The sequence below is a fragment of the Mangifera indica genome, chromosome 4 (assembly GCF_011075055.1).
Source record: "Mangifera indica cultivar Alphonso chromosome 4, CATAS_Mindica_2.1, whole genome shotgun sequence".
Lineage (NCBI taxonomy): Eukaryota > Viridiplantae > Streptophyta > Magnoliopsida > Sapindales > Anacardiaceae > Mangifera > Mangifera indica.
The window spans coordinates 15,859,684-15,875,936 of NC_058140.1; the positions used below are offsets into that span (position 1 = coordinate 15,859,684).

The 16,253-nt window shown below is 35.0% G+C and overlaps 2 protein-coding genes and 1 pseudogene across 3 annotated transcripts; 1 reads left to right on the top strand and 2 right to left on the bottom strand.

Moving 5' to 3' along the window:
- Positions 1–189: 189 nt before the first annotated feature.
- Positions 190–1,413, bottom strand: LOC123213515 (glucuronoxylan 4-O-methyltransferase 1). The gene has a single exon (XM_044632969.1). It carries the CDS (start codon positions 1,317–1,319, stop codon positions 435–437), a length of 885 nt encoding a protein of 294 aa, XP_044488904.1. The 5' UTR covers positions 1,320–1,413; the 3' UTR covers positions 190–434.
- A 962-nt stretch (positions 1,414–2,375) lies between these two features.
- Positions 2,376–7,632, bottom strand: LOC123212797 (annotated as a pseudogene).
- Positions 7,633–10,750: 3,118 nt separating this feature from the next.
- Positions 10,751–15,189, top strand: LOC123214489. Of its 2 annotated transcripts, XM_044634281.1 has the most exons (3): positions 10,751–10,939; positions 13,325–13,406; positions 13,479–15,189. In XM_044634281.1, the coding sequence occupies exon 3, from the start codon at positions 13,771–13,773 to the stop codon at positions 14,962–14,964; it is 1,194 nt and encodes a 397-aa protein (XP_044490216.1). In that variant the 5' UTR covers positions 10,751–10,939; positions 13,325–13,406; positions 13,479–13,770; the 3' UTR covers positions 14,965–15,189. The 2 variants fall into 2 exon arrangements, with proteins under 2 accessions (XP_044490216.1, XP_044490215.1); XM_044634280.1 differs by lacking the exon at positions 13,325–13,406.
- The last annotated feature ends 1,064 nt before the right edge of the window (positions 15,190–16,253 follow it).

Consider the following 16,253-nt stretch of genomic DNA (forward strand, 5'->3'; position numbering starts at 1 on the left):
CAAACTTGGTTTTAAAATAGGTGATAAGATAGAAATTTTAAAATTTATGAAGAGAGAAATAGAATTATAAAAAAAAAAAAAAATCATTAAATTTAATAATCTGATAATCCAAAAAAGCTAATCCAATAATATAAAAATGTGAGAATTTCTAACAACTAACGTAACAGAATAAGATTACCACTGGATGGATACCTTTCCCAAAAAAAAAAGAGAGAGAATTTTTCATTTTACTTTCTTCTTTAATACAATCAAATCCCAGCTGTGTTATTAGGATTCATTAGATGAAAATCAAGAGGGCATTAGACTCTTCAATATGTTTGTTTCCAGGAAAAAACTCAACTTTCCAGGACAAGTTTCTGCCAAGAAAATGCAAACTTAATATTTTCCTGGAAATTAAAGAAGCAATTAAAAATCACAACACCACAGAAATCTACCTATTGGGGACAAAAGGGTCTCTCAGAAACATCTCTATGACTTGGAATTGTGAAATGCCTTAGCCTTCCTTCCTGTTTCTTCATGTACCCTTCACACAAAAACTCCTTGGAGAAATTATCCTCCACAACGCGATTCACATCATGAACAAATACTTCAGTTTCACCGTTTTCTTTGTTTCTCGCCATCATTCCTGCTGTATAAATCGCAGTCATTCTCCCCGGAGCCTCCTCGTAGTACCCCGTTGGCGCATCCACCATTATCATGTCCCATTTTATGTCATAAACTTCAGCCGGGAGGCCCTTCATGGCAAGCTGGCACATCGAGAATTTTGGATCACTCACGACCGTGCACTCGGGGCCTTTCCCGACTTCCATCAAGTTATTAGCCTGGTTCACTTTGCTGTCGTAAGTGGCATGATATGACTCCAGCATGGGAAAACGCCGTCGGATTTGCTCAATCCAGGCTTCATCTTCTTCCAGGAAGATTGTTCTGCCTCCGTAGTTGAGCGAGCTCCACATCAGGCTGTCGTGGCCGAGCCCGAAAACAAGGAAATTACATGGGGATTTCTTCTCCAGGATTCTTGCTGTCACTGCGATCTCTTTGAGGGTTTGTTGTGGGGTGATTGTTGACGTTGTGTAATGAATAAGAGCTTGCGCTAGAGATCTTGGGATTTTGTTACAACTTGGTGAGCAATTTTCAGGATTTGATGAGTCTTTTGTTGCACTCAAGGTTTTTGGAAGATGATTTGTTTGTGAAATGGGGGAAGACTCTTCTTGTTTTGACAATGATAAGCTTGATCTCAACACAAAAAGGAGCAAGAAGGCAATGAAAACTCCAAGAAGGAGCACCTTGAAGCTCAATGTTGGATTGGTTTTAGGCCTCATTGGAGAAGAATTGTCAAGAATTGTGAAATTATGGTGAAGGGAAATGGAGATTGGCTGTTATATTTTGGAATTTGGGTAGAATTGGAGGAAGAAAAAAATTGAATTGTAATGCTTAGACATGAAGGCAAGAGATTGAACATTGATGAGGACAAGAGAGCTACTATGATTTTGCATGAAGCAAAAACAATAAAAAAGGTTGGTGGATCTACTAAGTTTGGTGGGAAGTTTTGATTCATCATTTTCAGTTTTTCTTGTTGATTTGGTGAAAGTGGAATGATTAATTTTTTATCACAGGTTGAAGCTACAAGTTTAGGGGAAGTTTGATAATGAAATGCCGCCTCATGCAAATATTTTTTGTTAGGCTGTTAAGCTATGAACAGGGATTTATTATTGTGCAATTTGAAGATGAATTTTGTGGTTGTTTATTGGATAAGTAATATTTTGGTTTAAGTAAGTTAATGTGAGTGTTACATCATTTAATAAATCTAATTCAAAATACAAACTTTATGAGATTATATCTTATTAAAATATATGAAAAAGATACTAATACGGTTAAACCATTAATCTCCAAGATTAAAAATTGATTCAATAATCAATAAAATTATACATATCCACTTTTGAATACATAAATAGATATATATATGAAATATTTTTATGTGATTAGATGTTATTTTATTATTAATTTAAAATCACTCAATTATATAATAACACATCGTATCTATACTTAGTTGTGTGCACAAAAGCTGTGTCTGCATAGCACCGCTTGTTATAAATTTGATTAAACCTTAAAGTGCATTTGAGAACTTTTGTTTTTTAGACTTTCAAAAGTGCTTCCAAGCAATTGTTTTTTGAGAATGATTTGGAGTGCTTCTTGGGAAGAAAAACCTCATCAAGGTCATCCCAAGTGCTTTAGAGCAAACACTACTGGCCTAAATATGCTTCTCACAAAAGCACTCTAAATGGTACCTCATGAAATAGAGTTTCTCTTACTGATTCCATTGCAGACAAACTCCAAAACTCATCAAATCCAGCATCACATTCGGAATAAACTTCATCTTGTTACATTTACAATTTATAAACAAATAAACAGATTTCTATAAAACTGAGTGTAAACAGCTAAATTTGTAAGGCAGGTCAATACAATCACAAATTTTGTTGGATCCTATTCTGCTTTCATTGATAATTTCTTCACACAAGCAGTGAGATCAAAGGCCATAAAACAAGACTTATGAATTACATTAAAGAACTTGCAGAAAAACCGTCTAGCCTGTGATACATATAAAGGGGTAAAATTTTGATTCTATGTAAATCATATTTTAGCTGTACAAGGCAAACCTCTCGCAACAATCTGCTAAAAAGACCTATTCCTTAACCAAAATTTCACTGTTGTGTCTACCTCAAATTCCATCGCCATAAATTTACATTCAGCAGTGACTTCCGTTTTCATCTATCCTCCTCTTTGTAATCTAATGTGTTTTTTTGTTCCCTGGTTAGAACTTGGCAGCGACTATCTGATTGAAAAAGTTGTTTTGTCTTGTGGGGAAGGAATCCATGTACAACTGTTTACTGCCAGTCAGATTCGCAAAGGATTGTTTCTTCCTAGCATGCTAATTGAAAAGGATCTGTAGGGACCTTCTGGATAAAAAATTAGGCATGCAAAGAGTCTGATTTCATGTGTCACCTGTCATTTCTTCCATTGTGAAGAAGAGATTGTTTGTAGATTATCACTGAAGGTTTCCTGGGTCTTGGTCTTGTCAAAACAAGCTTTGCAGACAGTGTGCTGGATTTGCCTCTCATGTTCTCTCAGCATTCCCTCGAGGGTCCCTCCTAGTGGCATAAATGGTCCAGAGTAATGAAGCCAGTTCTTCTTGGGAACATAACCCTGTGCTCAATAGAAAAGACTAAGATATTAGTTCATAACTACAGAATGGTGCAATATATGATTAAGTTCCAAAACACATTGCAAAGTAAATTTGCTCAAAATTTTGAGAATGCAGAAAGAAAACATGGTAAAAATCTTATAATTGCTCCTATACCTCATATGCTGTGTGTGCATAAGCGTGTCTAATTTATCCAGTGATTTTGATGATTCCAGTATTTCTTTACCACTGAAAAATCTTTTCCAGTTAGGTGCTCATCCTTCTTATAGGTAGCTTTCGAACTATCCAGCAAAGTTGACCAGTCATGCTTTCCAGAGTCATTGCCCCACTTTGTATTCACTCAACTCTCTGTTCTACAATCTAATTGGGATCGGCCTCTAGCTGCAACTGAATTGGAAAATCTGGACAAACTGGCTGCATCTGGGTGGAAGTAGGATCTTAGATTTCTCAAATCTGCAGCCCTCCTGGGGGGGCCAAATGGCCCACTACCTGCAAGGTGCTCAGTCTCACTTGCCATCCTACTCCATATAGTTTCTAAGGTACTAGTTTGCTTTAACTGGCCCGAATGGGAGTAAACATTTCCTGTTAGTCCTTTTGGTGGCTCAATAGGAAAGCCACAACCAGTATCCTCTTCAGGACTGTACTTTTCACTTCAGCTTTTAGGATTAGGCTGTCTTTGCTGCTTCTGCATTTGTTAAAATATTTTACTTATCAGATAAGCTAGATCATTGATATTATAAACAAAAACATGATTTAGTAGTAATTGTACAGCATGAAAGTTCAATGTAGACTTGAAATTGAAGAAATTACTTGTATGGATTCTGGCAACTCAGCATTGGCATCAGGTGCAGGCACGGCCTTAAATTCTCTGGCAGCTTTTCTTATTGTCTCGTGAGCATGTTGTCTACCGCCAACAGCTCCTTTCCTGTTTCCAAATGAGAAAATCGTAAGCGAGTGGATAATTTTTTTACTTAAAAGAAAAAGATCCTCCACTCCCTAACTAGTAATTAAGGTCAGGTCGTAGTTGGGATCTCTTCTTTGGTAGGTTACTGAGATTCATCTCCTAGTCAAGAGAGGAACAAAAAAAGGCTTGATTCTTCTGAGTCCCAAACCTAAAACTAGCAGGCGAACCACAGAATATGTATCTTTTATATATATACGAGTTTAAAAATTTCACCAAAGCATGAGGCTCGTGAATCAGATAATGATTTCTAGGTGTAATTTTATCTAAATGACCATTGACCAATATAAGTAGATCACGGAGTTATCTGCCATAGCACATGGAATTCGATAATATAACAGCAGGAAATGGTCACCTTCTTTCCTCTTGAAGCTTGACATCAAACTCCTTGCTTGATGGATACTTGGGCAAACTCGGTGGATCACAAGGCAGTGGTTTCGTTTTGAAGAACTGGAAAAACAAAAACATATAATTAACCAATCAACCTGCAAATGAAACAGCATTAAATAATTAAGAAGGGATTAGATACAACAATGTTTGTAAACTTACCTCACTTTGAAGGGCAGAAGTAGTGGATCCACAGACATCAGGTTCTGTTGCAAGAAGGACTTCCAAAAGGGACAAAGCTGATGATGGGAAGTCCTTGAAAGTCTCAGCAACACATCACTTGTAAGGATGTTGAGGTTTGAAAATGGTGGCATGGGGCAATTTTGATCTTTTCCAGTACTCTTCAGATGGTGACCCACAAAGTTCGAAGATCTTATGCAATTGCTCCACCTATGAATTATAGAATAAGAGACAATAGGCATCCCTTACAATTTCCGTATTACTCAAGACTAAATAGGCATTACTTGCAAAAAATTTAAGTTCCCAAGTCAAGTTCGCCTTACAGCATATAAAACGCAGATCTATGGTGTGGTTGGAAGTATGTTTGTCAGGCATTTAATATACTAATTTAAGAGTGAAGTATAAAAACATGTTCTTAAATCAGAATCGCATGATATGGCTAGGACAAGTACCTCTGTTCTTCCAGGCATGATAAGCTCCCCAGCAAAAAACTCAGCAAGAATGCACCCAGTGCTCCACAAATCCACTGCAGCTCCATAGTGTGTAGAACCAAGCAAAAGCTCAGGTGGTTGGTACCACAAGGTTACTATCCGACTTGTAAGAGGCTGCTTCTGAGGAGATCAGAAGAAAGTTGCCAGCCCAAAATCACCAATCTTGAGATTGCCATTATAATCTATTAGAAGATTTGAGCCCTTCATGTCACAATGCAATATCCCACAACTATGGCAATGTTCAAGTCCACGAAGTAGTTGTTGCATGTAACATTTTATCTGCAAAACCAAAACATATAATCCTAAATAAGAAAATATAATAGAAAGGGAGAAAGCTTAAATTGTACAACATAATCATTGCAATTTTATGGTCTCAACAGCTAAAACTAGAAGGGAAAATGCAAAAACCTGTTCCTCAGTGAACTTGACCCCAGGTGTCGCTGCAAGCCCTGCAAGATCATGCTCCATGTATTCAAATATCAGATATAAACTTCCAGACACCTTTGAAGTAATTAGACCTTCAAGTTTCATGACATTGGGTGATCAAGCCTCCAGAGAATAATGATTTCTCTAGCTATAAAAAGAACACTTTCAGGATCCATATTTGCAAACCATACTTTCTTTAATGCAACTAATTTATTGTTCTCCAGATCACGGGCTCTGTACACACTGCTATAAGTTCCTTGTCCAATCTGCACCATTAAATAGAGATATAATAGTAAATTCACTAAAACTAATCAATTTCCCTAATGACCGCCACAAAATCAATCTTGAAAACTCAGATAAATTTCAAAATAATACCAAGATTAGGTCTAACTAACTAAGCATACACACCTAAGTAGTAAGTACAATCAGACCTGAAGCATCTAATCATTTAGATCTCTCTTCACAATTTCAAAAAATACATTATAGTCCTTTCCTAGATTGTACACACATTTTGATGAACAAATTAAACTGATTTCAGTCTAAATCAGATGTTTCCATGAGAAACCAAGCAATACACTTACGGAAAAAGTTTATCCTTCGCCTTTTCAAAATACAAATGTTTCTTTCGACAGGGACCCAATACAAATTAGTACATCTGAAAGCCAATAATTAGAGTACTGCTTCTGTATTATGGCCCAAGACCAGACACAAAACTTGAGTCACAAACAACAAAACAGCAATTTGAAAGGTTCATTCACGATAACACAAAAAAGAATCATGGTCTCTCGTACATTGTGAAACAAATAGACCTCCAGATTTATGATATGGCAACTACATATCTCCCTACTACCTAATCCTATGCAAAATATAAACTTGGCCAAGAATCAGAATTACAAATGAACTACATGGAGAAACAAGATGATCAACTGACCTTATCTAATTTCTCAAATGAATCAGCCTTTCGTGGCACCCATCCATTGATGGCTTCGCCAGCCACCGCCGTCAGCCAAGAAGGCCAACCAGCAACAACCTGTGCTCCTCTCTCTCTAACACCTACACTACTAATCCTATTGATCCTAGGCTGCACTACCTGCGCCGAATCAACCCCTACATCCGTCCCACGCCTTTGCAGATGGGACTTCGCCAACTTATCCGCTTCCCCCTCATCAGAGGTCCTCACATCATCCTCCACAACTGGTTGTTTATGTATCAGCTGCGTAGTGGCTTCATTACCAGCACCTTCTGGCTCAACCACCACTGTCATATTCTCCTTCTTAAAGGAACTTAATCTTTTAGAGGTTTTCTTGGTTAATTCCTCATTTTTAGCATTGTTCTCTGCAAAATATTTGTTCGCTCGAGTCCCTTTGGGGCAAACGCAGCCCATACTTCTAATTCTAATGGTTCACAATCACCTGATTCCACCCAGGTAACTATAAGATTTCTCCCAACCTCTGAAATCAACCACATTCTATCAAAACGAATGAACCCGGATCCAAAAACTGACAGGATTTTAAAATCCCAACACAACCCAGATCCCACAACAAAGAGGACTAAAATGAATAAAAAAGTCAAGCCTTTTCTATCAAAATAAGAAACCCCAGATCCCAAAATCAAATTAAAAACACCTTCTTTAACTTGGAACTGCAGGTACAAAACCTTGCCAACAAAGAACAAACCGAAATTCAGAAACTGTACAAGGGAAATTTGTTGAAGAAAACGTATGCCTTTTGGACAACGAATGTTTGCAGAGCAACAGACAACAATGAAGTAGGTATCCAACTAAGACACCAGACAAAACTGACCAAAAACATTGCCCAAAACTCCACAAGACTTCCTAGTAGAATGAGTTGTAACATTCACACCAGAAACATAAAAAAAAAAAAAAAACAGAGACAGCAAAATGCGGATCTGGTGTTGATCCTATAGATGCTAAGAGCCAATAGATCCTTTTGGGTAATGAAGTTAAGTCCAAAACTAAACTAAACAAATGAAACAAATAGAGTTTTTTATCGTTTTATGTTTATGAGAAGATTTTGACAGAAGCGTAAAGATAAATCTAGGAGTTAAATCATTTGTTCCCTGAGGTGTTGTCCAACTGTCCAAGTGTGCAAGATCCAGTAAAATCTGATAGTAAAATTCAGATCCCTGTACTTCCAAGTATCAACTATTTTAATTTTTTCTTTAAATGTGTAAAATATCCTTAATCTGTTAAAATTGATCTGACAAATTCCTTTTTATAGCAACTCTTACTGGTTTTTATTTCTCAAAATGAAATGACAAATTTAGCTATAAAATTACCTGACTTAACATAATTACTTTTGAAATAAATAATAGTAAATAATAGGGAAAAAAAACAGTAAAAATTTGCTAAATTATCAAGTCTAGCATACTCCAACATGTTCTATTTAGACTTTCAAACCATGTTACTGAATGCTAGACAACATAATCTAGACTTTCAAATGAATCTCTCTAGAATGTAATATCGGACAAGTACACGCTTCTATTTAAAACATTGACCATTATGTTAGCTTTGTTCGAGTGATATTTAAAATTACAATTATAGTTTTTTACTTCAATCATTTTCTCTTTCTCATATTCAATTTTTTCTATGTGAAAAGATGTCGTAAATTTTCATAATCGATGAATATATTACACCTATTTTATATAAGTAGTGTCTTCATATCTTTAATACAAACACTGCTACAACTAGCTTCATGTAATGAGTGGGATATTGTATCTCAAAGTCTTTTAATTGTTTCAAGGTATGTGTTATCACCTTATCTTGTTGTATCAAGCTATCCTAATGCCACTATTAAATTTATTTGTATAAATGTCAAACTCAACCCATCTTTTGGTAAGGTCAAACATAGGAGAGTTGTCAACTTTTTCTTTAATTCTTGAAAACTCTCCTCATAGGAATTAGTCTACTTAAATAATGTTTCTTTCCTTTTAGAGTTGTGAGAGGTATTGTTAGCTTTGTAAACCTCTCAACAAACCTTCAGTAACATCCAACTAGTCTTTGGAAACTTTGAACCATTTTAATCGTCTTTGACCTTTGCTAGTTTAACATTGCTTCAATCTAACTTAGATCCACAAACACGTCTTTAGTTGATACTACATGCCCAAGAATGTTACATAAATCCAACAAAAATTCACAATTGGAGAATTTAGTGTATAGTTGCTTTTGCCTTAGCCTCTACAACATAAACCTCATGTATTCTTTATGTTTTTCATGACTCTTCGAATATATCAAAATATCATCAATGATCACCACTAAAAACTTATCTAAGTAATATTGAAATACTTAATTCATCATATTCATGAAAATTTCTAGGGTATTTGTCAATCTAAAAGGCATTGATACAAACTAGTAGTATTCATATCTTATTTTGAATATTATCTTCAATATGTCTTTTCCAGCTACTCTGACTTGATGATAGTCTGATCTTAGGTCAATTGTAGCAAAAAGCTAAAACTCTCCTCAATTAATCGAATTCATCATCAATCTTAGATAATGGGTATTTATTATTGATCGTGATCTTATTCAATTTCCCATTGTCTATACACATTCTCAAAAAACAATCATTTTTCTTCATAAACAAAATTGGAGCCTCATAGAGAGAGTGGTTCGACCTTATGAATCCACTCTCTGATAGTTATTAGAGTTGTTTCTTCAATTTTTACAACTCAGTGGGACCATGCTATAGGATGCCAAACCTTGGGACTAATGTGTATACAACTCTGATACACTATCTTTCTACAGTTTTTGCCTCCTTTTAATATCCAAACATAACCATATAATATAAACTAGTTCCCAACATGTTTTTAAGCCGCCATGACATGTCAAAGCATTAATAACTTACTAATATAAGGAATACCATTGTTATCCAAATTTATGTCTACATATACCAAGCTCCTACCAATATGATAAAAATAGAATAATAAACAGAGAGCTCGATTTGATTCATGCTTATAGTCTTACCGAAGTAGCACTATAAACACATAACAACTCGAAATTCTCATCACAATAAACAACACAAAATCTTCTCAAATCACTGTCTATGTTTATAATTTTAAAACCACAAAACCCGATCCATATGCATTCCCATATCATATAACATATTGATCACACATAAAAATTCACAGATCATGCCAAAAGAGCATTATAAATATCTATACTTGAACGCTTAAGCAGGTAGATTCGATGTCATTAAACTTTTATCTTATTGTCGAAGTCTACCTTCCAAGTCATTAGAATAAACCATCAAAATTGCACTCATACAAAGCTTATCTCTTTCAATCAAAGTTGTATAAGAGTGTGTTATGAAATTATGGGATATCCTTCCCCTAATGCTTGATAACAGATTTGTTATAAAGATTTTTCTAAAATGGGTTACATGGGTGTACATTCAAAACATGCACAGTCATGCATCCCTTTTTTGTATATCTAATGTCATACATTATCCATTCAGTTATCCATTCTACTAACATAACATTTGGATGAACAAGTATGTACCATGCATACACAACCATTCATCAACTTATATCACTTAATCAAAATGTTTAACCTATGCCACTTCATACATAATCACAATATATACGAAAATACTATTTTGCCCTTAGAGTATATATGCAAGTGTGACATTAAAGAGTATGAATTTGTCATTTCAGTAAAACTTAGGTGAGAGTCTTTGGCCATTCATTTACACATGAAGAGATATGTTATATATGCACGCTCTTAAATATATAATAAGATATTGACAAACTCAAAAAATAAAACTGAGAAGAGTCAAGATTAAATAAAATTAAAATATAAGACAATTAATGAAGATATAATAAAATTTAAAATGGATTAAATAAAATTTTAAGAGGTATATTTGAAAATTTTTAAGAGTTAAATTTAGTTAATAAAAATTAAAAAGAATAAAAAAAAAGTTCAAATTTTTTTAAAATAAAAATAAAAATAATTTTATTTTTAATTTAAAATTATTGAAAATTGTTTTTTAATTTTATATATATATAAACACTGTCGCCAGGATGAGTACCACGTAGGATCGGAGTAAAACCCGAAGCAAAGCCTTAAAACATCTGAGCCTACAGCCTCGGACTGTCACAGCTGGAGACAGCCTGTCACCAACAAAGTCCCACTCACCTATTCCCCTAACTACGTTCTCTCTCCTTCTCCCCTCGTCTCTCAATCCATTCGCTCGCTTTCTCTGCGTTGGGGTTTCTGGATCTGTTTTTTGGATTCTCCAATTCTCCTAACGAGGTAGCCAGATCAAGATTCGCTGCTCCGTAAGCTCTCGTTTGATCTAACTTTTGTTTGTTTTCGTGACATTTTCAGCCATTTGTATGTTTTTTAGCTTACCGTTGTCATTTCGCTTGCGTTTGCTGTATTTTTCTGCCTTTTTTTGTCTTATGTTTGACGATTTTGATTTCATGACAATGTTATCGTTTGCATGAAACGAGTTGATGAGTGCTGGTGAGTGATTTGTTGGTTTTATTTTTTGTGATTTTGTGTCTGTTTGGTTGCTGTGGAAGTGATGGAAAATAAAAGAGGAAAAATGATGAAAATGATAAGAAATGATTTTACATTCTGTGTTACAATTCACGTCGTTACTGGCTGTACGTTCAATATTGTAAGATTTACGTTCCCAGTCACAAACCATGCATGTGATGTTACAGTTTTGACCTTTATTGAGTATCAATACCATCAAAAATCGTGCACGGAGCTGATAATTGTTGCTTTTAGGGAAAATTATTGTGTTTGAGGAATGTAATTACTGGTTGGTACTGCAACTTGTTTAGTGATGCGGTTATGTTTGGTTTTATTTATCATTTATGAAATTATTGTGTTTGACTTGTTATGTTTCATGTTTGTCTATACTATTGTGCAAGCTTGTTTACTAGCTACGTGTTGCAAGTAAATTCGGTTCTTAGAAATTTATGATTTGGATTTCTTTTGCTTTGTTCTTTGCTAAATGTTTTAGGGCAGTGATGTTTATTATACATGGTACTCGGTGGCAAATGCATGGGTAGGGCTTTTTTCTTATAGGATAGCTTCTTTCAGTTATTATTACAAATAGTTTGCATCTGTAGCTACTGGAAACAGGTTCTTGATTATTAAATTCAAGTTAGATGAATTTAGACCTTGTATGTGCACGTGTTCTAATGGCATTGAATTAAAGATTTTCTAATTATTATTGATAGGGCCATTACTTGGTTAATTATAAGTTACATAAGTTAATTTTTGTTTCTAGATGATGCGCGGGTTTGATATTGGTTTATGTAGTAATTATCATTTAGTTAAAATATTTTTTGCTGAATGTAGCAAGTCATTCATGTTTATTTTAGATGGTAACTTCAACAGCTGATGCATGGAAAGAAATTCTTGTGGAGGATAGTCGTGCCAAATGTTGTAGGGCATCAGTGTTTTTTAAGTTCATATAGTAACTTCTGTGGCAAATGCATAAAGAGAAATTCTCTTTGGAAGTTAGTAAAGTTTAACCATATTTACACGGGTCATGATGGCATTGCAATTAATATTTATTGGTATTAATATTAGGGCCCTTATTTTATTAATTTTTAGTTAGGCAAGTTTAACTATTGTTTCTAGATGCCGCACGAAAACAATGTTGGCATTTACCATAATTAGGATTTTCTTTAAAATGTTGTTTGTGAAAGGCTGTCTAACATAAATGGTTATCTTTTATGGTAACTCCAGGGGGCAGATACCTGGATGATAGCATTTTTGGAGTGATGTTTTGCTAAATTTCGTAGGGCATTAACGTTTATTTTATAGTAACTTCGGTGACAAATGCATATAAAAGGAACTCTTTTGGGGAGAAAGCTTTGTTTTCAGTTATATCTCTATATATATGATATCTGTAGTCATGTTTATACACATTTTCTTTATGATATTGTATTAAGTAGAATTCATTGTTGTATCAAAGGGCCACTTCATTATCTCTTTGCAAACACTTACGAAATGCCATAGAAGCCAATTTTAATCTCAAAGTAAACATCTGATATGTTATGTATATGTTTCAGTCAGTGTTTTACATTTTTTTTTCCCCAAAGAATTTAAGTAGTTGAATTTTGATTTGTGGTGAAGTAGGTGTCTTATGCATGGTTGTAGAAAATACTTATTTATCTATATTATAGGTTTTCTTTCAAGGATTTAAGATACTCAGTGCACTTATAAATATTAATGATATAGAAATTTCTTTTAAAGAATGTCAATATTATTTCTATGTTCATTGTTGTAGTTTGCCATTTATTATTCCAGCCTATCATTTGTCTTATTTCATTATTTTTGGCGGTTTTCTCATTGATGATGCAACTTAAATTAAAATCAGTGTGCTTACTATCTGATTAGGTCAAGCTGGGGGAGTAGAGTATGTGATTTTAATCTGTGATTCATTTGTTGTTGGTTCATGTTAGTGGGTTTACTCTGTAATGACATAGTTATTGACTCACCACCAAAAAGATTGTATTTTGAAGTGTCAATTAAGTGTCATTGTATTGCCAATGCTTGTTTGGGATGTTTGCCATCTGTACTTGTGTATATAATATAGTATGTTTGTCATATTGTTGTCTATCTGCTCGAGTTTATTCAAATATGGTCATGCAAAATCTGTTGTGTTGATTTATGTTCCACTTTTGATTTGTTTTGGTCAGATTTCCTTTGTTTATGACTAATAAGGGAAGTCATGAAATAAGAGGCAAACATATATCGTTTTAGATGAAAGTTGAGATTATGGTAAGTTTTAAAATTTCATTTCAGAGCTTTTTGTTCACATTTTGCTCAAGCTTCTGGCTATCTCTCATGCAGGTCGTTGGGCAGGATCGCTAGTTGCACATCCAAAACATAAACATTGTTGAAGTTATTGGTTGAGTCTAACAACCATTCTGGATTTGGTTCATTTACAGAGCAGATATGTTGGAAAACTGGAGCAAATTGCCATGTGATTGCTACTGGGGTTGATGCTGATTGGTATATTTTAAATATTATATGTGAAACTTCTGTTATCATCATTAATCCTGGGAAGGAAGCACATTCATCCCCTGAGGACCTTTTGTATCCATGCTGGCAGAGAGCATGCGTGGAATCTGTGCTGCGGGTAATGCCCCTGACGAGATTTGTTACCGATGCTTTCGGTGTGGCAACAATTGGTCTAGTTGCAGTCTTTATTTTTCTGGGTTTGCTGTGCATTGCTTACTTGTTTTACTTCCGCTCTCGTGTTCGTAGTCAAGGTTTTGTACAACTTAGTTATTTTAGTGGCCCTTGGATAATCCGAATCACATTCATTTTGTTTGCAATCTGGTGGGGTTGTGGTGAGATTATTCGGTTAAGTTATTTAAGACGGGAGGGAAAAGCTTTGAATGCTCTTGACTTGAAATGGCAGGAAAACTTCTGCAAAGGCTATATTGTCTCAAATTTAGGGTTTGCAGAACCTTGTCTGTTCCTGACCCTTGTGTTTCTCCTCCGTGCACCATTGCAGAGAATGGAGTCTGGAATTCTAAGCCGAAAATGGAACGGAAAAACGGTGGCCTATGTATTTCTCTACTGCATCCCAGTTTTCATTCTTCAGCTTGTCATTATTCTAATTGGACCCAGGTTACAGAAGGATAACTTACAAAACTTGCCCCGTTATTTCACTAGTACTTACGTTACTTCAGTGAATATCGCCCTGTGCACTTACCCTTTACTCAGCACTATCCTTCTTGGGCTTTTTGCTACCGTCCTAACTGTCTACTTGTTTTGGTTGGGAAGGCGGATTTTGCAATTGGTTATCAATAAGGGTTTGCAGAAAAGGGTTTACACATTAATAGTCTCAGTTACCAGTTTCCTTCCTCTAAGGGTTCTTTTACTTGGTTTATCTGTTTTATCAAAACCAGAAGATGTTCTGTTTGAAGTTCTTGTGTTCTTAGCGTTTCTTGGCCTTTTAATTTGTGCTGGGGTCTGTATTTTTATGCTTGTATACTGCCCGGTTGCGGATTCCTTGGCTCTTGGAAATATTCAGGATTTGGAGGCTCGGAGAAGATTTATTGATGATCATATTGACACCGTTTCTCTTATTGCAAACCAGTGCCACACTGATGAAAGCCTTGAAATTAGCCCCGGGAGAAACTCTGACACCTCAAACAAGCGCAGATCCATCTCATTTCGTACGTATGGAAGAGATGGGACTTCCAGTAGCCCCTATGTGGAACTGAGCCTCTTCTCACCCAGCCATGATGCAACTGAAACAGGATCAGCATCTCCACCACTTCTGGGCTGGCCTATGCGGCATTCGGCACAAGTTGATGAACCCTAAAAGCAAGCAAGAACTCGTGGTGAATATCAATTTTGTGGAAAAGACAAAAAAAAAAAAAAACTGACTGTAAAGGGTTTAGCTTCAATAAGGAGTTTTTATTTCTGGTTTGTTTATTTTGTTTTATTTTACATTCAGATATCACAGTTTTTGACTGATGGGAATGTATAATCCCGCTTTTTCCCTTGCTGTAACATTTCTATAAAAGCATTGTTTTTTAATTTTTAATTTTTGGTTTTAGCCGGTGCATTGCTTTCCTATTATCTCTTTATGCTTCAACTCCGAGGCGGATTCGTATAGTTATTGATGATTAAAATTTGTTTGAAACAAAATTAGAGAAATTTGAGTAGGTTGGATATCTTCAGGACTATTTTGATTCATTTGATGAACTATACTCTAGGGTTGGAATAAGGGAAGATCAGATTCTTGGTTTCTTTTTATTATGTTTAATCGGTGACCTACGGATGTTGGTTATAAATTAGAATGTTCAGGCCTAACATTTTTGTGGAGGCATACGTACTCTTGCAAAATTGCAGGAGATAACCGTAACCAAATAGACGTCAGTTCAGACCGTCACAAATAGCTCTTACAGTCAAGGGCCCCTGTTTTTAGTTTGGTGAACAGTTTGCAGCCATACACAAATGTAAGAAAAACCAACTTTTGTGGTTCAATTGCACGCAGACACTGGTGAGGAAGAAGACAAGGAACATGAGCAGCTTGCACGTAAGTTAGGACAGGATTTGCACTGTGGTTTTGTATGTAAGGAGTTTGGGTAGAGGATACGAGAGCATACCTTCTTTACTGTTGTTTATAGACTGCTATGATTGGACACCTGGAGCCCGGTGGCTAGTCACTCTTGGTGAAATCTTTTGGGACTATGAGTGGCTGAGACTGATATTTCTAGTTGGGGACAACAATGTCTGTCGAATATCAATAAGAGGGAGGAGATGTCTCTTATAGTATCAGATGATAGTCACCTTCATAACTTACTAATGAAAGATTAATGGCCAATGTTTATTTACCTGAATCGGATTTTGACTTAATCAAATAATTCATCTACAAATTGACGGATCTCATTAATATCATTAATATAATATAATTAAAATTATATATATTTATCAGATAACGTGAATAATAAATATTTCTATTTTAATAAAATTTGTGTCTAATCACAGTTTATAAACCTATATATGATGTATAAAAGATAATCTTTCTTATATATATAATCTTTATTAAATAATATATATCAATAAAATTATGTATATAATTATATGGTTAAATATTATTTTATT